This window comes from Barbus barbus (genome assembly GCF_936440315.1).
Source record: "Barbus barbus genome assembly, chromosome: 23".
Classification (NCBI taxonomy): Eukaryota; Metazoa; Chordata; class Actinopteri; order Cypriniformes; family Cyprinidae; genus Barbus; species Barbus barbus.
The window spans coordinates 26,773,840-26,796,931 of record NC_136751.1 but is presented as its reverse complement, the minus strand read 5'-3'; the positions used below and the strand labels follow the sequence as shown (position 1 = coordinate 26,796,931).

Here is a 23,092-nt window from a genome sequence, read left to right as displayed (position 1 = left end):
TTTGTTAACTTACAATTAAATAACATCTCTTCCATTCAAGTCAATGCCATTAAAGGAGATTGATCATGTTGCTTTTAAAGTGCTTTGTTTAATAGAAACATTTGACCTATAAGTGAACATAAGGATAGCAGACATTCCACCACTGACACACTATGACAAACTGAAGGTGTGTGTATAAGTGTGTGAATATGTGTGTGTGTGTGTGTGTGTGTTTGTTTGGCCAGAGAATTGCTTATATTTGTCGCCCATGTTTTATTTGTATTTGTGTTTTATGTTGTGAGACTGGCATGTGCAACATCCACGATCAGACAGTGTTGAAAGTTTAAGAGCTTTATGGATGAAGATTTGACGTTTTAAAGGTTGAAATGAGAATATACAGTGGTCCCAAAAGGTATGTGGACACTTAAAGTGGCTGTGTCATTTTTCAAAGTGAAAATACTTTCTCCAATCCTAGTGTAAAGTGCAGAGACCGCTATAAGACTTTAATTTCCCCAAAGAGTGTAAACAGTGTGAGTCTGTGACGCTTGTAACATTACTCTGTTGGTCTGAGCGGCCCAAGAAGTTGACGTTGGCTCAGCCAATAGTGTGAGTTTGGGGGCGGGACTATGTTTGTCCAGCCAATGGCTGATGGGAGAAGAGCTCCGGAAACCTGTTTAAAAACAGTTATTGTTAAGATGACAAAATATCAAACCGAATGGTATCTGCAAGAAAATACTGAGCTTTTTCTCAGAACTAACTGCAATTTTTGGAGCATTTTTGCAATTTCAATCATCTTTGAACAACGTTGATAAAACTTTAAGTTATTCACTGAAAAATTAGCCCTCTGATTTCCACATTTCCGATCTCCCTTTTAAATAACCTTTGGTTTGATATGTTATCTAATTTATTTAGATTCATAAATAAGTACAGCTTAAGTGTCCAAATACAGGATGTTTACTCTTAAGATGTTCACATTGGAGCTCTGTTCGGCTTTAGGTGGCTCAGTCAAGGGCGATTTGTCCTGGCTTAGCGAGCGAGAGACCGTGTGGGTTTACTGTAAAGATAATGAAGGTTCAAGTCACTTCATTACGGAAGGGCATGAAGGATCAAAAGTGGGAAATATTAAGAATTTATTCATATTAATATTAAGAATTTAACAATTGATTGTTAAAGGGGGGTATATAATGTTTACATTTTTTTTTCTTCCCTGAGATCCACTAAGTTGTTTTTTTTTTTTGTAGTGTTTTCTATTGGCTCCAAAGTTGCTTTAAGACATTAAAGAGATTCATTAAACAATCCATGCTGAAATGAGCTGTAGGTGCTACACACAGGCAGGTTTCTCAAACTTTCCTCTCATTTTATACACTTCTCGTTATTTCCTCTGGTGTTTAGGAGTAATATCTCACATTCTCCTTACTTACTAGAAGCTTGCAGGTTAACGTTGGCGATCATACCGTATGTTAATATTAGATGACGTCAAAGTAGCAGAAGTTCATAGCGAGTTGTTTTTGTCTCAATGTTTGTTTAGGGAAAGAAGTTCAGAGTTCTTAAAATTGCAGTAAGACTTGAATGACTCTTTTATTTCAAAAGATCAAGAGAATTCGATTTCTCATGACAGGACGCCTGTAAATTGATTACGCCAATTGTTGATTGGTTGCCCGCTGGTGTCGGTGGTCTTCTGTAGTCACATTTTTGGATAGGTTTTTACTGTGTGGTCATTCATAGTCTTATCCATAACTATGTGGACTTCTGGGATTGATTGGCGCGTCTTGCCGTCCGCTTTGGCCGTTCAGCTGATAGAGACGGTGGCTGAGGTTTTGTACCTGGCAAGTGCCGAGGATGCATCCCACACGCATCAGCTGACCCTGCGGGTGACCTCGTGACCCTCTGAGGACATGCCGACGTTCCCGGAAATGTTCCCTGTTTTGATTGGCCGGTGCGTTGGTCTGTTTCGCCGGGGGTCCTTTATGCAGGAGGGCCCTCCAGACCGCACGGCGCTCTCTTGCCCCGGCACTCGAAGCTATTGAAGGAATGGTGATGGTTTCCATGGCATTATCACCCTGTGTTTCTGGAAGCTTCCCGGGTTTGCTGGGAAAACTCGATCTGGTGAGAGAAAGAGAAATTGTTTGGTTGACCACCAGTGAAGCGCATGCACACATTGTCCAGATCTATTTAATTACATCATTCAGACATTCACATAGAAGCTGACGTAGTTTAAGTATTAAATTCAGAGGCTTGGCAGCATTAAGACCATGTTAGGTGGACTATTTGGAGCCTGTTATTAATCAAGCGTTACTCTGGCTGTAGTCCAAGTTATTTGTGGCATGCGCTAATATTCCCTCGCTCTAGGACACGCACTCCTTCACGTGCTTCCCTGTCTTCAAGTCTGGCTCCTCAGGAGACATTCAGAGCATTTTTTTTTTTTTTTTTTTTTTTTTTTTTAATATTGGTAAAAATGAAACTGAGGGGTTGTAAAATTGTTAGACTGGGGTCTCCCACTGTGTTGGAGGGATTCTGTGACTGTTTGGCACTATATTTGCTATTAATTCAGTTATTTTATATGTGCATCAGTTATTGAAGGTGAAGTTTGTAATTGCTGCATCACTACACTGTATAAAATTATTTTCAGAAGTTTTAAATAAAAAAAAAGATTGTTTACAAAGTTTTTCTGCTTTAAAATTTCACATTTGATTTTGTTTTGTTTCTTTGTAATTATTTGTGATTGAATTATTAATTATTTGTGAGTGAATTATTAAATTGGTTTCAAAGCAAATCTTGCAGCAGCACATTAATTGCCTAAATAATATTATTTTCCAGATAAATTCCAAACATCTGCCATTATTCAGCCGGTCAGGTAATCCCGTGGCGTTGGTTGAGCCAGACACTCACATGTCAGATTGCTTAAACACCTTTGACTTGTGTTTTGTAGCTCATAAATAAACTGGCACTAATACCCATCATGCACCTGGCAGAGATCTACATCCCTGGCAAACCTGCAGGTGAAGGAGATTATATGAGATTTTATTTTTCGGAGATGTTTGTACTGCAGTATTCCTGAATTGTTAGCTGTTTGTACAGCATTTGAATTTGTTTATTTGAATTTTATATATTTATGTTTGTGAGTATAATAAAATGTATATATAACAAATGTTACTAAGCATGACTTGAGTATCTGTATGTATGTATTTAAGTGTAATTTCCAGTGGGTGTTATAAGCTATGTTTACGTCGAGCATTATTATGGGGTATAGGGTAATACTTTAAATCTAATCTGAATCAGATGTTTCTGAAAAGGATTAGTTTGGACTGGCTGTAGTATAACACACACATACACAATCACTTTCACTGTCCACACAAAGTTTCAAAAACATTTCCGATCACTGTGGGTTTCCGGTCATAAGGAGCATTTAATGGTTATATCATAGGTCCACTGTAAACCTTTGTTTAGCGCTTGATTTGAAGACTATGATACTATACCTTTCTACATTTCTATAAACTTTAAATTTGTTTTGAAAGAAATTCGTACTTTTATAGTTGTAATATGTAAAAAAAATAAAAATAATTAAGTCTTTTAGGTGTCAAATGGTGTAGTTATAGTATCTGTTAAACTTGGGTTATAATATGCATAATTGAGATGTGACTGAAGTAGATAATTTTATTACATGCCAGTCAGCTTTAAACTCACTTCAGCTGCACGAGCACCACTGTGAGCAGCTCCTGAATAGCTGGCATTACGTGTGTGTTGGAACAGTTCTAATGAGTCTGTAGCAGAACCGGAGATGTGGGACCGCCGGGGCTCAGGGTCAGTACCTCTCTCTCTGTGTGTGTGTGTGTGTGTGTGTGTTCTGGTCTCCCACTTGCTTGTACATATCATTAAATGTGGGCCAGAGTCAGAAAGACTGAACAAGCTCAGAATCATTGGAGTTTCCAAAACACGCTCCTCATTTAACATGCGCTACACACACTGCTTACCAACAAAACACACACTGCTTTCCCTCATGTGAAGGTCACATCAGCCTAAATGCTGTCAAGCCTTTCCTGAGCAACACACACACACCTACGTCATTAAGAGCTTTTACACTGTGTTAGCTTGATTATTTTGTGGCTCAGATATACCTGTCTGTCGTTCTGTCTGTAAATATAGGTAGTTATGTTTGTCATTCTGTATGTATGTCTATCTTCTAGCCATCGTTCTGTCTATCTGTTGTTCTGCTGGCCATTCTGTTGTTCTGTCTTTCAACTGTTCGCTGTCATTCTGTCAATCACTTTGTTCCATCATTCTGTTCTGTCTTTTATAAACCCTTCAACTTAAAGAACTTTTTTTCAAAATTGTCAAACCTTTGTCTAGCCAACATTTAAAAATGTGTTATATACTGTACAGGTCCTTTTAAAAAAATTAGCATATTGTGATAAAGTTCATTATTTTCTGTAATGTACTGATAAACATTAGACTTTCATATATTTTAGATTCATTACAACACAACTGAAGTAGTTCAAGCCTTTTATTGTTTTAATATTGATGATTTTGGCATACAGCTCATGAAAACCCAAAAATCTAAAAAAATTAGCATATCATGAAAAGGTTCTCTAAACGAGCTATTAACCTAATCATCTGAATCAACTAATTAACTCTAAACACCTGCAAAAGATTCCTGAGGCTTTTAAAAACTCCCAGCCTGGTTCATTACTCAAAACCGCAATCATGGGTAAGACTGCCGACCTGACTGCTGTCCAGAAGGCCATCATTGACACCCTCAAGCAAGAGGGTAAGACACAGAAAGAAATTTCTGAACGAATAGGCTGTTCCCAGAGTGCTGTATCAAGGCACCTCAGTGGGAAGTCTGTGGGAAGGAAAAAGTGTGGCAGAAAACGCAGCACAACGAGAAGAGGTGACCGGACCCTGAGGAAGATTGTGGAGAAGGACCGATTCCAGACCTTGGGGGACCTGCGGAAGCAGTGGACTGAGTCTGGAGTAGAAACATCCAGAGCCGCCGTGTACAGGCGTGTGCAGGAAATGGGCTACAGGTGCCGCATTCCCCAGGTCAAGCCACTTTTGAACCAGAAACAGCGGCAGAAGCGCCTGACCTGGGCTACAGAGAAGCAGCACTGGACTGTTGCTCAGTGGTCCAAAGTACTTTTTTCGGATGAAAGCAAATTTTGCATGTCATTCGGAAATCAAGGTGCCAGAGTCTGGAGGAAGACTGGGGAGAGGGAAATGCCAAAATGCCTGAAGTCCAGTGTCAAGTACCCACAGTCAGTGATGCTGGTGTTGGTCCACTGTGTTTTATCAAGGGCAGGGTCAATGCAGCTAGCTATCAGGAGATTTTGGAGCACTTCATGCTTCCATCTGCTGAAAAGCTTTATGGAGATGAAGATTTCATTTTTCAGCACGACCTGGCACCTGCTCACAGTGCCAAAACCACTGGTAAATGGTTTACTGACCATGGTATTACTGTGCTCAATTGGCCTGCCAACTCTCCTGACCTGAACCCCATAGAGAATCTGTGGGATATTGTGAAGAGAAAGTTGAGAGACGCAAGACCCAACACTCTGGATGAGCTTAAGGCCGCTATCGAAGCATCCTGGGCCTCCATAACACCTCAGCAGTGCCACAGGCTGATTGCCTCCATGCCACGCCGCATTGAAGCAGTCATTTCTGCAAAAGGATTCCCGACCAAGTATTGAGTGCATAACTGAACGTAATTATTTGAAGGTTGACTTTTTTTTTTTTTGTATTAAAAACACTTTTCTTTTATTGGTCGGATGAAATATGCTAATTTTTTGAGATAGGAATTTTGGGTTTTCATGAGCTGTATGCCAAAATCATCAATATTAAAACAATAAAAGGCTTGAACTACTTCAGTTGTGTTGTAATGAATCTAAAATATATGAAAGTCTAATGTTTATCAGTACATTACAGAAAATAATTAACTTTATCACAATATGCTAATTTTTTTAAAAGGACCTGTATATATTTTTTATGTTTCAGTTCTTTTCAGTTCTGCATTGTTAAATTCAAATGTAAAAATCCAATTCGGCATCCTGTTTGGTGGCACAGTTCAAATTTAATTCAATTTCAGGAGTTCTTTTATCAGTGAACTCTTTCCTTTGATCTAGTTTCAAGTTGTATATATTTCCTTCTTTTACATGCACTTTGTAATTGGTTTCCTTTGCATTGTGATGAAATCCAGCTTCTTATCTTAATTAGTTTGACACCCTTTGTTTTAGTTGTACACATGATTAGATAAGCAATGCCCCTATGCATCATAAATGTACACTGAATTGAATTCAGGCCAGAGAGCAGCAGCCAGGTACAGTTACTCAATCACTTGGTCCCAGCATAAGCCCTTCTAAGCCTCTGCCCCAAGCTAAAGTCCTACTGTATCACTGCTCCATTCATACACTTCAGTCTCAGGTGCTAGATTACACACACACACATGGAAGACAGCACACCGGGTGAAGAGTCTCTTGGTTTGTAGAGGACGAATAGAAGACGTATTGTGATGTTTTATTCTGAAGACTAGGAGGAAGTCTGGAAGTTTCAGTTTGAGAGAGAGATTGTTGAGAAGCGTTCCCACATTAGAGCCCTGCATGGGGCCTGAGAGAGATGTTAGCATGTCAAGTCACCTTTATTTATATAGCGCTTTTAACAATACAGATTGTGTCAAAGCACTTAACGGTATCAAATTGGAGGATAGAGTGTCAGTAATGTATAATAATAAGATTAAACGCTCAATTTTCAGTTAAAGGCATTTCATTATTGAATTCAGTGTTGTCATTGTCTATATCAGTTTAGTTTAAATAGTATCTGTGAAATCAAATTGACGATAATCACTAGAAATGAAGTGTCCCCAACTGAGCAAGCATGCACAAATACCAATCTTAATCACACAAACTGTTAAGAGTGATGTTGCAATCCACTCTCTAAATGCACATTTTTAAAAACAGTGCTAGAGGGGTTAATTTGGGGGGGGACTGCTTAAATCCACCTTACATAAATTCATTGTGCCCTTGCGTGAGTGTGTGCGCAAAAGAGGATTTAATTTCCAGTTGAACATTAAAGTCCTAAATCACTTGGTGTTTGTGTTTGTGACCTCACACTGTCTGTTTGACCTTTTCTCACATTAGGCACACACTGCATGTTCAGATTCATTCTGTAAGCACCAGGAGGGGGAGACACTGAGATGGTGTTCAATCAGGCTTTGAGATCAGAGGTGACATCATTACAACAAATGAAGTGATGCTCAAAAGGTATTTGCACACGAAGTGATACCAATAAAATTTATATGAACAAATACAATAATGCTTTTCCAGCATATTTTAGCTACTACTTTTAAGTGACTGCTGTATGTGCTTTATATATGAAGTCAGTTCCTCAACCAAAAGCCAGTGTCTAAATACTTGTTCATTTTTGCAACATTTCTATATTATTATATCTATTGTTTTACCATTTCAATTTTGTGAAACGTTTTGCTTAAAGTGTGCTCGTATAAAATGAATAGCACTTAATTCAATACTTTATATTTAATGCAGATTTTTGGAAGTATGTGTATTGTGTTGTAGGCATGATTCAATGTTGCATTTTGCAAGTCAGAGTTAGAAATAGCCTGATCCATATCATGACTAAGCAGTCACGATGGGGAAATCCGAGAAACTACGTTACAGGTGGCACGTACGTCTCTCTTGTGCTCACTGTGCCAAATGCAGACAGTCAAGTGACACACACTATCTCACAGAGAACTACAGGTCACACCCACACGCGTGCACACACACATACACGTGGCAAGCCATTTCAACATATATTCTGCAACTAACTAATATGTATTGTTGTTATTAGTCTTATTAATCTTCAGTTATACTAGTACAGTAATCCAATAGTGACTAGTATTGTTTTCAATTTCACTAGTACCCATTCTTTAGATACTAATACTTCAATTATGACTAGTATTAAATTATTAATTTGTACTTAATCTTTACAAACTATTATCTCCCTTTGCTATTAGTCACTGTATCAGTAGCATCTATCATTTAAGTTTGGCAATATTTATTTGCGGCAAAGTGGTATTGTAGGGTTAATTCAGGATAATTGGGCCATTTTCCCCAGCCATCTATTTGGAAACAAGTGTCCCAATTTAACTCAATTCACACCACCTAGTAATATTTCCTATTATACTTATTACAATTGGTATAAAAAAAACTACTTGACAAAAAAGTTATGAAAATTCACTATTAGTGACCCTGGACCACAAAACCAGTCTTAAGTGTCAATTTTGAAAAAAACTGTCAAAAAAAGCTGAATAAATAAGCTTTCAATTGATGTATGGTTTATTAGGATCAGACAATATTTGGCTGAGATGCAACTATCTGGAATCTGAGGGTGCAAAAAAATCGCCTTTAAAGCTGTCCAAATGAAGTTCTTACCAATGCATATTACTAATCAAAAATGAGATGTAAGTTTTGAGATATTTATGGTAAGAAATGTACAAAATATCTTCATGGAACATGATCTTTACTTAATATCCTACTGACTTTTGGCATAAAAGATAAATCGATAATTTTGACCCCCACAATGAATTTTTGGCTATTGCTCCAAATATACCTCATTGACTTAATTAAGACTGGTTTTGTGCTCCAGGGTCACATTAGCAATTCAAAATAAGTATTACTAACAAAAATGGTCAATACTAACAATAGATAGCCTACTAGTAATGAATGTTAAAATGGTTTGCCATGAACATGCATACTTAAACTTTAACTTAGTAATCTATGTGATGTCTGCATTGTGTCTGTTTATATAAGAGTAGCCTAATGGTAACACACTTTAGAGTAAGATTTCATTTGTTTGCATTAGTTAGCGAGAACTAACGTTGAACAATAAATCTTTCTTAATTCTAAATTTTAAAAATGCATCAGTAAAATCTGTATCTGTTAAATTAGTTAATGCACTGTAAACGATCATGATAGTTTATTAACTAACATTATCAAAGATTAATAAAGGATGTAAATGCATTGATTCGCATTTCGCATTGCTTTTGGGTAATGCATTAACTAATGTTAAAAATTAAGATATTTTGTTACCAGATTTATTTGCATACAAAAAATGCCCACAAACTCTATATATAAACCTTAGTGATCGTAATATTAAATACTGAGAATATCGATCATGGTGTTTTTATAATGCGATCGCGTCCGAGGTCTCTCACCTGTTGCGCAGCGGCAGCGCGAGTGTTTGCAGAGGCAGCAGAAACGCACAGAAGAGCAGCAGGGCTTTCATCATCCTCTACAGTCCCAGTGAATAATGTTGAGATGACGATGTTCTTCAGCTCAGATAGAGACGCGCAGCTTAAGAGAGTCGTTCACTTACAAAGTTCGTAAAGTTCTAACGAAAAGCTACTTTTAAACTTGTTCACTCCTTACTTTAAAAGACTGAATGAGTTTGTTTGATTTGGCAGGAGAAACTCTCTGTACTGACTCAGAAGTCTCTCATGGATGGAGCAGATGCTTAAATACAGAGAGGGAGGAGACACGGGTAACTCCACATGCTGCACTTCAGGCTTGAAGCAGTTATTATGAATCAGTATTCTCCTTACAGCGACTAATTAATTTCATATCACCGTAGATGACCTCTGAGACTAAATTACAGTTAGCTGCCTTATGAAAATGTTAAGGATTAATGTTAAGGGGGTTACATCTGATTTTTTTCAAACTGATTTAATTTCTTTAATAAATTGCAGTGACTGCTCTAAAATATGAAACATTAATGTTTCAGGAGTTTATAACGTTTATTCGATAACACTTCTTATATGGGTTTATGTATATGCTTTATTTTTTAAGATTAACTTTTTTTAAGCAATAGTCATAGCTATTAAACAATTTCTTATGATTTTAAATCTATATTTAATCTCAGAATGATCTAAATCATTCTGACCTAATACTGTGGTCAACCTCACAAAAGTCCTTGTTCATTGTGGAGCTAACTGTGCCATGGGAGGCTGCAATTGGTGAAGCAAATGAACGAAAAAGGCTGACGTTTTCAGACCTAGTAGCCGAAGCAGTACAACGGGGATGGCAAACCCAGTTGCTCCCCGCAGAGGTTTTGTAGCCACGGAAACAGCCAGGCTACTGAAATTGTTGGGAGTCAGAGGACAGGCCTTACAACAAGCCATTAGGTCGCTGTCAGAGGCTAAGCAACAACTGGCTGTGGATAAAAAGGAAGGATCCCAAATGGGCTGCAAGATGACCTAGAGGGGTAAAAGCAGAGCTTGGGCTGCCAGGTGTTTCTGTTGACCCCTTTGGAGGTGTCGTGGGCCTATCAACGAAACACCAAGGAAGGCAAGTGCCCATCTGATGACCCCAATGAAGTGATTATCCCTACTGTCCACTCAAGATGTTAGCAAAGTGCTGATTATTCTAAGGGATTGTACTATCAAGTCCTATACGCTCTACTAAAAGTAAGTCTGATTTTGTGGTGGCTGTGCTTCAGAAATTTAGAAAAGTAATCAAATGTAATCAGTTACATTACTTTAATAAAGTAATTGAAAAGTTACACTACTTATTACATTTTAAGTAGGGTAACTTGTAATCTGTAACCTATAACATTGCCAAAGTAACCTTCCCAACACTGTTTACAACACGCACATAAGACTATACTTTCATAATTCATGTAATATGTTGTTATATGTAATAATATAAGATTGCAAAGGTCATAAAATAAAAAATGAAGTGTATTTTGTATACAGTGGTGTGAAAGTGTTGGCCCCCTTCCTTATTTTTTTTTTTTTTTTTTTTGCATGTTTGTCACACTTTGTTTCAGATCATCAAATATTAATCAAAGATAACACAAGTAAACACAACATGCAGTTTTTGAATGAAGTTTTTTATTATGAAGGGAAAACAAAATCCAAACCCACATGGCCCTGTGTGAAAAAGTGCTAAACCTAATAACTGGTTGGGCCACCCTTAGCAGCAACAACTGCAATCAAGCGTTTGCGATAACTTGCAGTGAGTCTGTTACAGCGCTGTGGAGGAGTTTTGGCCCACTCATCTTGGCAGAATTGTTGTAATTCAGCCACATTGGAGGGTTTTCGAGCACAAACCGCCTTTTTAAGGTCATGCCACAGCATCTCAATAGGATTCAGGTCAGGACTTTGACTAGGCCACTCCAAAGTCTTCATTTTGTTTTTCTTCAGCCATTCAGAGGTGGATTTGCTGGTGTGTTTTGGATCATTGTCCTGCTGCAGAACCCAAGATCGTTTCAGCTTGAGGTCACGAACAGATGGCCGGACATTATCCTTCAGGATTTTTTGGTAGACAGCTGAATTCATGGTTCCATTTATCACAGCAAGTCTTCCAGGTCCTGAAGCAGCAAAACAGCCCCAGACCATCACACTACCACCACCATATTTTACTGTTGGTATGATGTTCTTTTTCTGAAACGCTGTTACTTTTACGCCAGATGTAATGGGACACACACCTTCCAAAAAGTTAAACTTTTGTCTCGTCAGTCCACAGAGTATTTTCCCAAAAGTCTTGGGGATCATTAAGATGTTTTCTGGCAAAACTGAGACGAGCCTTTATGTTCTTTTTGCTCAGCAGCGGTTTTCGTCTTGAAACTCTGCCATGCAGGCCATTTTTGCCCAGTCTCTTTCTTATGGTGGAGTCATGAACACTGACCTTAACTGAGGCAAGTGAGGCCTGCAGTTCTTTAGATGTTGTTGTGGGGTCTTTTGTGACCTCTTGGATGAGTCGTCGCTGCGCTCTTGGGGTAATTTTGGTCGGCCGGCCACTCCTGGGAAGGTTCACCACTGTTCCATGTTTTCTCCATTTGTGGATAATGGCTCTCACTGTGGTTCGCTGGAGTCCCAAAGCTTTAGAAATGGCTTTATAACCTTTTCCAGACTGATAGATCTCAATTACTTTCTTTCTCATTTGTTCCTGAATTTCTTTGGATTTCAACATGATGTGTAGCTTTTGAGGATCTTTTGGTCTACTTCACTTTGTCAGGCAGGTCCTATTTAAGTGATTTCTTGATTGTGAACAGGTGGCAGTAATCAGGCCTGGGTGTGGCTAGAGAAACTGAACTTTTAACAGGGGGGAGGGGGGTGGATGTAGGGGGCAAACACTTTTTCACACAGGGCCATGTGGGTTTGGATTTTGTTTTCCCTTCATAAAAAACCCTTCATTTAAAAACTGCATGTTGTGTTTACTTGTGTTATCTTTGATTAATATTTACATTTGTTTGATCTGAAACATTAAAGTGTGTGCAAAAACATAAAAATCACTGTGTGTGTGTGTGTGTGTGTGTGTGTGTATATATATATATAATACATATACATACATACACAGTTGAAGTCAAAAGTGAAAACCATTTGAACAGAGTGAAAATGTGTAAATTTTTCTTAATTTACCTAAATATCATATTTTTTAATTTAGTACTGCCCTTCAGAAGCTACAGAATGTTTCCTAGAAGACAAAATAATTTACCCTGATCTTCAAATCCAAAAAGTTTTCACCCCCCAGAGATGGAATGTTGTGGTGAAATATAAATAAAATGTAGACTTTGTTTTAAATAATTTAATGTGTTTTGTGCACAAAACACAATTTTTATTCAATATGTAAATCCTATCTGGCTCTTGGTAGGATTTCACTTTAAAACACTGGTCTTTTTTATTCAAGTATATTTGTGTACAGGAACATGCTGGTTCTCGAGGGAAATAGTTTCAAGCGTTCAGCTTATGTCAGGTCTTTATGTGGCATAAAAGAAAAATATAATTGATCTGTCAGGTGTGACGTTGTAGCTTAATTTAAAGGTCAGAGACAATAACAGAAGTGTGTGTTTGGTTTTATAGAGCTCAATGTGTCCTGTGCTCTTTTAAAGAGGATTTTGGAGAGTATTAACAGCTGAGTTGATGTTGATAAGAGTCAGTCACAGATGAGACTCCACGAGTGTGTGACTGGTGCTCGTGTGTTTCGGTCTCTCTGTTGTGAATCTAGTTTAAGGTAATTTTACAGATATACTTTGGCCTTAGTGTGATTTTTGGAGCAATGCGATTGTCTAAATTTTATATCAGCACTAAATGAGTGTTTTCGATTGTTATTCTTAGCAGCATAAAGGTCAAGTTTGTTTTTATGTCAGTGTGTTCAGAGACACGTATTCAGAGGATGTTTATTTTAACTCAGTCTTATAAATGATGTCATAAACTTGGGTGTCTCGTTATTTGGAAAAAAAATATTTTATTAGTTTAATTTACTAGATGCATTTTGTAAAAATATATCACTTATATGAAATATTTTTGTGCATTTGCTTTATTCTTTGTTACTCTTGTGACTTGTGATTGTAAATGATTTTCAGGACAAGATAAGTAACGCTTGCGTTTTCATGCAATATAAATAATTACCACTAGCCCTTGAACTGGTTTGGCTTCTGCAGACGCCTCCTGAGCGCGCGTGTGTGTGCGCGTGTGTGTGTGTGTGTGTGTGTGTGTGTGTGTGTGTGTGTGTGTGTGTGGTGTTCTGCGTCATGGGTCAGACAGCAACAGGATATGCTTGCATTCATGCCTCAGTTCTCAGACAGAGCTGCCTGCTTGTGTGTGTAAGTGTATATTTGTGTGTCTGTCCAAGTGTCTCTCTTCTCTTCATTATTATACACTATTATAATATGAAACTCAGCACAGTTTTACTATAATCCTATTAAAATAATGTTGAGAATTCAAATGGTGTATTGTTCCTGATTAAATTCAGATGAGAGCTAGATTAATCTCTGATCCATCTAAATCAGATCAATATTTCCAATTCACTCCAGATATGGAGCATTTCATTTTTAAACCATAGATGCACAAATAAACTGCATATTTTAAAACACTATTTGATATGTTATATTTTTATCTAGTATAAAATGTAATACAAATTAACACCTCCCATGAAGTTTACAAAATTTACATCAATTTCATCCTTTCTGCTGCATTTTAAAAAAAATATAAAAATAATAAATAAAACTAATCTCCAACCATTTTCTGAATGAACAAATATTGAACCATTTAACCCTGTTACCAAACTTTTTTTTTTTTTTTTTTTGTAGAAAAAGATTATTATTTTTTAAGAGTTTGAGGGTTACCCTGAAAAGTACCTCTGATCCAACACGATTTTAAACCTAAACACAATATAGACTCTCCGTTTCTTCCAAAAGCTCTTTTACAGAGTCACTGAGAGGCTGATATTACTGTAGTGTTTTACTGGAACAAGACACAGCAGTCTACTGCGCACAGTTACAGTACTTTACTGTACACCCACCCTGTTCACTCCTCCAATCTCAGTCCATCAGCAGGTGCCCTGAAAGATGAATCAACCAATCACATCTGTGCACTTATGAGATGTTTCAATGGTCAAGGCCTTTATTTCAACTTCTTATCCAAACACTGTTTCATAATGTAGTGCTAACAGCCCTTTGGAGTCAAGTCTTTTGATTAAATATGTGTGTGTGCGCGCGTTTCAAATCTCCATAACTTTAGTGCTCAGCAGATTTTAGGGTAATAGGAGTGTGTTGGTCCTGTGGTGGATGGTGCAAGTCTTTTTCAATGAGTTTCCCTTTGCTTCCCCCTGCTGGAACAACACATTTATGTTCACTTAATAAAAAAAAAATTGCATACTATCCACGCTATCTGTCCTAAATAGTATTGAAAATTACTAATATCACATAGAATTTAGGATGGATTGCATGCACATTGGGACGCAGACATAGTCAGCATTTGGAATTGCATGGTATCATACTACTCATACTATTTAGTAACAGCAGTATGCTACAGTATATCAGACTAGACCTGTGAAAAGTACAGCATCAAGTGTATTTGTTGCTCCTCCAGGAGTGTTTGAAATACTAGTATACTGCTTCTACAGCATATAGTATGTATACTCTGTATAATATGTATATTTTCTTTATATGCATGAATTGATATCTACCTTAGCCTAAATGTGTGGTATACAACAGAGCACACTTCACTGGCCTGTATCCTTCAACGCCATGCGCTTTACTTGTCATGACATGATCATTTGACTGAACTTATAAGTAAACTCATTTTTACACAAACATGGACTTAAAATGCAAAATAACGGATCTGTTAATTATTCACTCACTGGAATTATAAACATGTAATGTGGTTAGGTCATGTGACCACAGTCTAGCATTCATCAGTCTAGCTACTGTTTGAAACGTTTTGCATAGGCTACTGAATGATATAGTATTTTTTAAAGCAGTATACTGTATATAACAGTAGCCTATACTAATATACTATCTTGTGTGTTTGACAAATGTAACAGTCTCTCATCCCAAAATTTTGTTCCTTCTTACTTTGCACAAGATAAAAAAAGCAAAGTAATAAATACACTGATGCATTACAATGGCTGAATGTGATGTGTGTGTCTGTGTGTCTGTGTGTGTGTGTGTGTGCATGTTTATGTGGTTTATGAGGACACACATTCGTATAATGACATGGGTATGACAGAGGTATTACAATATGAAGGTGGTTTATGAGGACACTGCCTATGTCCCCGTAATTCAAAAGGCTTAAACATACTAAATGGTGTTTTTTTTTGAAAATCTAAAAAGTGTCCTGTGAGGGCTAAGTTTAGGTGTAGGGTTGGTGTAGGGCAATAGCACACAGTTTGTTCAGTATAAAAACTATTACGCCTATGGAGAGTCCCCATAAACCACAAAAACCAACGTGTGTGTGTGTGTGTGTGTGTGTCTGTGTGTGTGTGTATAAACGGATCTAATTCCTCTTGGGAACCATTCAGACCAGCTCTCAGCGGTGTGTATTCATGTCTATATTTCTAATATCCTCAGGGCTGTTCATTTATGAATGCTTAGGATCGAGAAGAAACATCTGATCTCTCTCTTTATCTTTCAACATACAGGAACACGAACGAACACTAAACCCATATAAGACCATCAACAGTATATTATGGCTACATTCTATCAGACTAAATTTCTAGAGGTGTTTTGTGTGAATCATTGTGATTATGTTCAACTCAGAAAAATGATGCGTGTGAAATGATACGGAACAAATGTCCATGATATAGTATCTCAGTGATGGTGTGCAGTAGCACAGACTGTTTAAATGCCTTTCTCAGTGCGTCCTGAACAGACCAATGAGATTTCAGAATGGGCGGAGCTACAGAAATAGGAGTCGCGTCTCGAGACTGGTTTTGGATAAAAACTCGGGAAAACTTTTGTCGTATTATCGCGTCGTATCTGATTAGAAAATGATGTGTTTGTGATTAATTCAAAAATACACAGTTCAAAAGTTTGAGGTCGGTAAGATTTCTAATGCTTGTGAAATAAGTCTCTTTTATGCCCTCCACAGCTGCATTTATTTGATCGAAAATAGTTATATTTTATTATTACAATTTAAGAGGTTTTGTATTTTAATATATTTTTATTCCTGTGAGGCAAAGCTGATATTTCAGCAGCCATGTTATTAATGTTGAAAACAGTGCTGCTTGTTTTTTTTTTTTTTTCTTTGATGAATAGAATAAGTAGGCTACACAATTTATTTGAAACAAATCTTTTGTAACACTATAAATGTATTTACTGTTACCGATCAATTTAATGCATCCTTGATGATATGACACATATATATGACACATTCTAATTCTACTGGGTCAAAACATCAAAGGGAAAAAGGGATTCTTCAAAATAACATCAAAATAGGAACTGCCCTAAATAGTGCACTTGATGTGGGCTCACAGTCTTGTGGTCTTCACTTGCACGTGTCCATTATGTGCCAATGCTACAGAGTGTCCCATTTGTGAATTTTATGATTCACAGGCTCATGCTGTGCCTTTTTGTGAAGACCTCACGTGTATATTCCTTGTGTTTGTGAATCAGTGTGTGAGCACGGCGAAGAGCTCGTCGATCGGTGCCGTCTCTGAAGGCTCCAGCAGTCTGAACATGTGGCTGAAGGTGATGAAGTGTGTGAAGACCGTGTTGAGGTGCGGATGTATCTCCACGGCGATGGCGTCCTGGTAGTGAACGCTGAACAGGTGAGCCAGCGTGCGGAAGAGCATCACAAAGATCTTCTGTATCAGAAACATGAATCCAGAAGGGAACGCTGAACCTAAACACACACATAAACACAGTCACTTCTGTGTGTTCAGATCATTTTCAGCTCATTAAGGCAAATTCTGATTGTGAGAACTACATACCAGCCTTGATGGGAAACACACGCTCATCTGTGAGTATCTCCTGGATGTAGGACAAGGCGTAGTCGATGTAGATGGGAGCTGAACACTTCAGTTTCTTCCCCTGTTCGTCTGTCCATTCATACAAACTGAAAAGACAAACAAACGACAAAAAATTGCAATTGCAACCATGCAATATTTTTTGCAGCTGATGATTATTATATGACTGTATTCCGTGATTAACATGTGGAATCACTATAATGATCTGTGTTATCACAGTAATCTCTTGTATATTTACTGTAATAGTGCTGCTGCATGAATTATACAGTTGCATTTTTGTACTATTCTTGGTGTTTTTGCTGTCACTGCTGTTGTTTTGTTATGTGACAACAAAGCTACTTATGTAATGATGGTTTAGGGATTTTAAAAAAATTATTTAAAATGATTGTCATCATTAGGTGTTGATATCTGTATCCATGCTTGACAAATCATATTGTTTCATACATTTTTTGTTTTGTTTAATCTGATCTTCGTCTTAGTGTAGTTTCCATCAAAATACCATATTGACTACAGAGCTACTATTGTAAAACTGTTGTGATATTGTATTGTTAACTACAATAAACTGTTGCTTAGGCAGTATTTGGTAAGGTGTACATATGCCACATTTTCTGCCTTTATTTAAGCTGTGAATTAAGTTATTAGTCTCTTTTATCTAGCTGTAATGAAGTGTGTTTGTTCTGCTCACATGTTTCCTGAGGTCTTGGCTGCTGGACACGTGGTCATTGAGCAACAATCAGACAGAGCGCTGAAGAAGAGCGTTGTGTGCTGGAAAAACGACACCGCTGGAAGAGATGGTAAGATGAGTTAACACGCATTACACACACAGAGCCTAACAAACCCACAGACCTCTGCCAAACTATCTGATGCATAGTGCAAACAAAAATTGCTTCTGTCTCATACTGTGTTTTTTCTTTGCACATACCATTTTTGTTGTGTATTTGTTTGTTTTTTTTCATTGTAAGTGGGTGGTTCCAGGTCAGAATAAGTTGAGCTACAGACCAGCCTTTATTCAAATGTTTAGATATGTGAGCCAAGCCCATACATTCCCATCATTCCTTTATGCTTTTCTGAACATTATACATATGTTGAGAAATATTTGACATGTTTCAGTCTCTAGTGTATTGTCTCAGCTCTGAATTGCTCTCTCGGATGACACTGTTGAGTGTGTCGTCATATTTTAATCACTGGGTATTTAACTGGCATTATGTGCACTCTGACTCGTGTGTGTGTATGTGTATGCGCGTGTATTTAATTACGCTATATATATATATATATATATATATATATATATATATATATATATATATATATATATATATATATATATTTATACACACACACCTAGTTTTTAAAAAAAATAATAGTTTTAATTAATTTTAATATGGTGGTTTCTGACATTAATTTTTTACATTTTGTTTGTGTGTTTGAATACTCACTGTTTGTTGCTATCCACTCCTGCTGGTCGAGGCCGTGCGGCAGGGCAGAGAGGGTCAGAAGGTCGAGATCAGTGATGCGTTTGGACAGGAAGTGATCTTTCAGGTAAGGTTTGACCTCAGCAGACGGGACTATATGTAGACTATTATTCTTTCTGTCAACACACACAGTCAACAGGATACTCGATGATAATAATCCATTTTGATAAAAGCTCTTTTTATATGCATAAATTTACACTACACAAACACTAATCAATTGTGCGCAATATGACCAGGAATGGAGGGTCAAATAGAGTCATTTTAAACATTTATGCATTTAGTAGATGTTTTTATCCAAAGTGATTTACAAAAAAGGAAAAAAGCAATTTATTAAGGAGCCAACAATATTCAAGTAGGGCTTGCTGCAGCCCACAAGATCCAGGGGGCGTGGTTGGATCCACATCTAGTGGGTGGAGATGGGTGGGTTTAGGGATGAGGGGGTGGAGATGGGTTGGTTTAGGTATATGTAAGGTGGGAGGAGTTGGATACAACCACGCCCTGGAGCTTGTGGGCTGCAGCAAGATGCTCCTCACAATATTTGTAAAATACAATGCCAGGTTTATTTGACAACTAGATTAAGAAGCAAGCTGGAGAAGAGGGGTAATGCATAAAATAAACCTCATTTAAAATGTGCTGTTATATAGCTGCATGAATATATATATATATATATAAGTATGAAGGCAGTCTGGCTTTGCGATGGGAAATGTGAAATTCTTTTGCAGTGAGCTTGTCTGCTAGATAATTTGTGTTCAAATAGTTATGCTGTTGAGCAAATAGCAAACAGTTTGTGAACACACACAGTGTGACGTTACACAAGGATATACAGGGGTTTAGTTTATCATGTGTGCACATGGGGCTGGTCGATTACTGTATGTGCTGAAGGAGGTTGTGTTTTCCGACAGCATTAGTGAGCAATCAGCACATTCTTACTGGAAAGAGTGTGGCTTTCTACTGTAGACAGCGCTTGTAATTTGCATTCATGCAAATGAGAAAAACCACACACACACTAGCCTGACAGACCACGCTGAGTGTGTGAACGAAGAGAAAACAGACCTCTGAATTCAGCCTTGAAATAACCGATAGTGTGTGTTGTGGGAGATTTGAGACGGTAGCCTTGACCTGACTGATTAAAACAGGTTGTGAGGTGGAATATCTGCCATGTGGTTTTCCAAAAACACCTGGATACTTATGTCTATAGCACACACAGAGGTTCAGCTTTTTGCTCATTACCTACTGATGTAAGCATCACCTTTTTTAAAGCTGATGAGATTCTCATCACACCCTGTTGCATTATCGCATGATTTCATCTAAATCAGTCACTCTGATGAGAGGTATTTTCAGTAAGATCCCTCAGGCATCACCTGCAGCACATCTCATCACTGTGCTGAAATACTATGTTTACCATGCCTTTAATGGACAATAGAGAAGATGTAATGTTTTTTAGTACTTTTCAAAAATAAATATAGATGCACGTATTAATTATTATTGCAAGTGTATTATGTAAATATGTTCACTTATATATGTGTGTGTGTGTTTATGTATGTGTATATATATATATATATATATATATATATATATATATATATATATATATATATATATATATATATATATATATATATATATATATATATATATATATATATATATGCAGACCTTGAGCCAAAAACTCATCACCAAACACCAATGACTTGTATTGACACTATAAGGACAAAAGTGTTGGGATACCCCCTTCTTTAGAACAGAAAAAGGCTCTAACAAAACTGTGGCAAAAAAGATGAAAATATAATTCATGCGTTTAAAAATTGTATTTCCATCTCTGTTGCAACAGTTTTGGACGTATCTAAAATGACAGTACTCTTATATACAAGTCATTGGTGTTTGGTGATGAGTTTTTGGCTCAAGGTCTGCATATAAAGTCACACCAGAGGAGTTCAGCTGGGATCAGGACTTGGCTTTCTGCAGACCAGTCAAGTTCTTCCACACTGACTGAATCAATCATGTCTTTTTGAACCGTGTCTTATACACAGAGGCACTGTCATGTTAGAATAGAAAAGGGTCCTGTCCAAACTGTTGCTATAAAATTAGAAGCACACAATTCCATAGAATATCGTTGCATGCTTTAACATTAAGATTTGTACTCATAGAAATTACTAAAGTAGTCAAACATGTTCATTAGAAGGAGGTGACCCAATGCTTTTGGCAATACAGTGTGTGTATATATATTAGTTTTGTTTGTTGTTTTCCAATTTTTGTAATGCACATTTTATGGCTGTAGTCATAAATAATAAATAGCTTGTGTAACTTCATGTTTGTTTAGTGGGAAACTTAAAAAACGAACAATTTGAATAGTTATTTTTAGTATTTCCTTGATGTGAGGTTAGATTCTATTAGATGAAGGGGACGTTAGATACAGCAGTTTAAAATATTAACAAGTAAAAGAGCCATGTCTTTCTAATTTAGAGGTGACTGACCTACAAAAGTACCTACAAATACAATGATATTTATAATGTACATACCATGTTTTTGTGCATATAATATGCGAGTGCCATGTAACTGTACACTGTAAAAAATGATTGTGATTTAACGGTAAAAAACTGTGAAAATGCTACGGTAAAAACCTGTTACATGGTTAACGGAAACGTCCTGTAAAATTTACAGGGAAAAACCGTAAACTGATGTTCCCAGAATTCCCTGCGTTCCATTTCAAATTCTGTTTGAATTTGACGTTTTTTCTTTGAAATAACTATGTTTCTTCTTAGTTTTTTCTTATCAGGTATGTTTATTAGGGTTGTATGTTACATATAATGTTGTTAAATTAATGTTTATAGCATATTTCATTTTAAGGAGTCTCACCATGATGGTGTTTAGTGCTTGTATGAATGACACTGCATCTGCACCTTCTGTAAATGCTATTGTTTAAAAGTTGCTTGTGATGGGCTTTGGCTCATCATGTGACTTTCTCATCATCACCTGCATTTGGTGGTTATCAGTGTATTTCAAAAGAACAAAACAGATTTCAGTACTTTAATAGGTTGGCATATTAAGATTATATCAGTTAAAGAAATTACGGTATTTAACTGTAAAAAACTGTAAATTTAAGTTAAAACCGTAAATCCTAAAACGTTGCTACTGTATTTTATACGGTAGAATTCTGGCAACCACAGCTGCCAGTATTTTACCATGAATTTGACAGATTTTTTTTTACAGTGTACTATTACATATCAAAATACATATGCCACGGTACTTGTTTTAAATGGCTATTTCATGTGTTTAATGCTTATGCGAAAAGAGAAAGTGTTGGTTTTATACAACATTTTCTAATCAAGCAGTGCATTTTTTCTTAAATGACCAGTTGCACTCATGCATGGGTGTGCGATATGTAAATGCACGGGTTGCGGCAGGTGTGTTTACCCATAAACCCTTGAGCAGAGGGCCCATGTTTTCACACAAACACACATGGGCTTGTAGAAGTTTCCTTTGACTTTGAGCCTTTTTCCAACACAAAGCCCAACTGAAACTACTGCTATGCTCACACACATTCTCTCTCTCGCTCTCTGAAGATATGCTGGCACTTATCTCTTCAGCAGACATTTGTCTGATGTGTGCATTCCTTATTTTACTGCCTATCTAGTGTGTGTAGGTGCAGTATATACTCACACTTTGAACAGGCTGACATTGGTGTAGTTTGCCTTCAGAGCGCTGACATCCTCTTCATCAGAGCTGCTGTAACTCTGACATCCCCCCATATCCAGGATGCTTCTACCCATTAAAGGTCCTCAGAAACACACACGCCTCATTCAGACTCTTAACACACCAATGGACCTGTCACGTAAACAAACACACCGCATGTCGTCTTCATCTACATCATCTTGGTCTACGTCCAGACTGTTGCTCCGTCCAGCATTCTTTCTGGTTTCTCGCTGGTAAATGTGTTTGTGTTCTCTCCGCTGTTCTTTGTGCGTCCTACACTTCAGGCTCAGTCTCCGGTGAAGCAGATGGACAGGTTCCACCAGTAGTGAAAAATATTTACTCTCTTACACACACACTCAAAGTCACGCCCACTTCCCCAAGCTGCCCCACCTCTTTTCACCTGAGGCACCGCCCTCTTGTACATCCAGGGGAACTTTCACTTTCAGTAAACTTCACACAGGATTGTTGTCAGTCTAGGAAGTTTTGTTTCATTCCTTTGGTTTCATGCTCATGATGACATAAGGCAAATCATCAGGTATGGAGAACCCAAACTTGCATTTGGACATTTTTAAAATCCATGAATTGTATTACATACAGTAGATATAAAGGTATTACATAGATATAATTTATGAATCATTCATGAATATACAGTGGTGTGAAAAAGTGTTGGCCCCCTTCAATTCTTGTTCAATTTTTGTCTCATCAGTTCACAGA

General features: G+C 37.3%; 2 protein-coding genes across 2 annotated transcripts; both read right to left on the bottom strand.

Annotated features, from left to right (window-relative positions):
• Positions 1-1,706: 1,706 nt before the first annotated feature.
• Positions 1,707-9,252, bottom strand: LOC306842871 (protein ADM2-like; the record flags this gene model as incomplete). Its single annotated transcript, XM_079374021.1, has 2 exons — positions 1,707-2,082; positions 9,182-9,252. The coding sequence occupies 2 exons, from the start codon at positions 9,250-9,252 to the stop codon at positions 1,707-1,709; spliced, it is 447 nt and encodes a 148-aa protein (XP_079230147.1).
• Positions 9,253-16,280: 7,028 nt separating this feature from the next.
• On the bottom strand, positions 16,281-22,723 carry LOC306843239 (MOB kinase activator 2-like). Its single transcript, XM_079374593.1, has 5 exons — positions 22,346-22,723; positions 18,650-18,801; positions 17,899-17,995; positions 17,178-17,302; positions 16,281-17,089 (listed from the first exon to the last, which is right to left on the bottom strand). The coding sequence occupies exons 1-5, from the start codon at positions 22,453-22,455 to the stop codon at positions 16,857-16,859; spliced, it is 717 nt and encodes a 238-aa protein (XP_079230719.1). The 5' UTR covers positions 22,456-22,723; the 3' UTR covers positions 16,281-16,856.
• Positions 22,724-23,092: the final 369 nt, after the last annotated feature.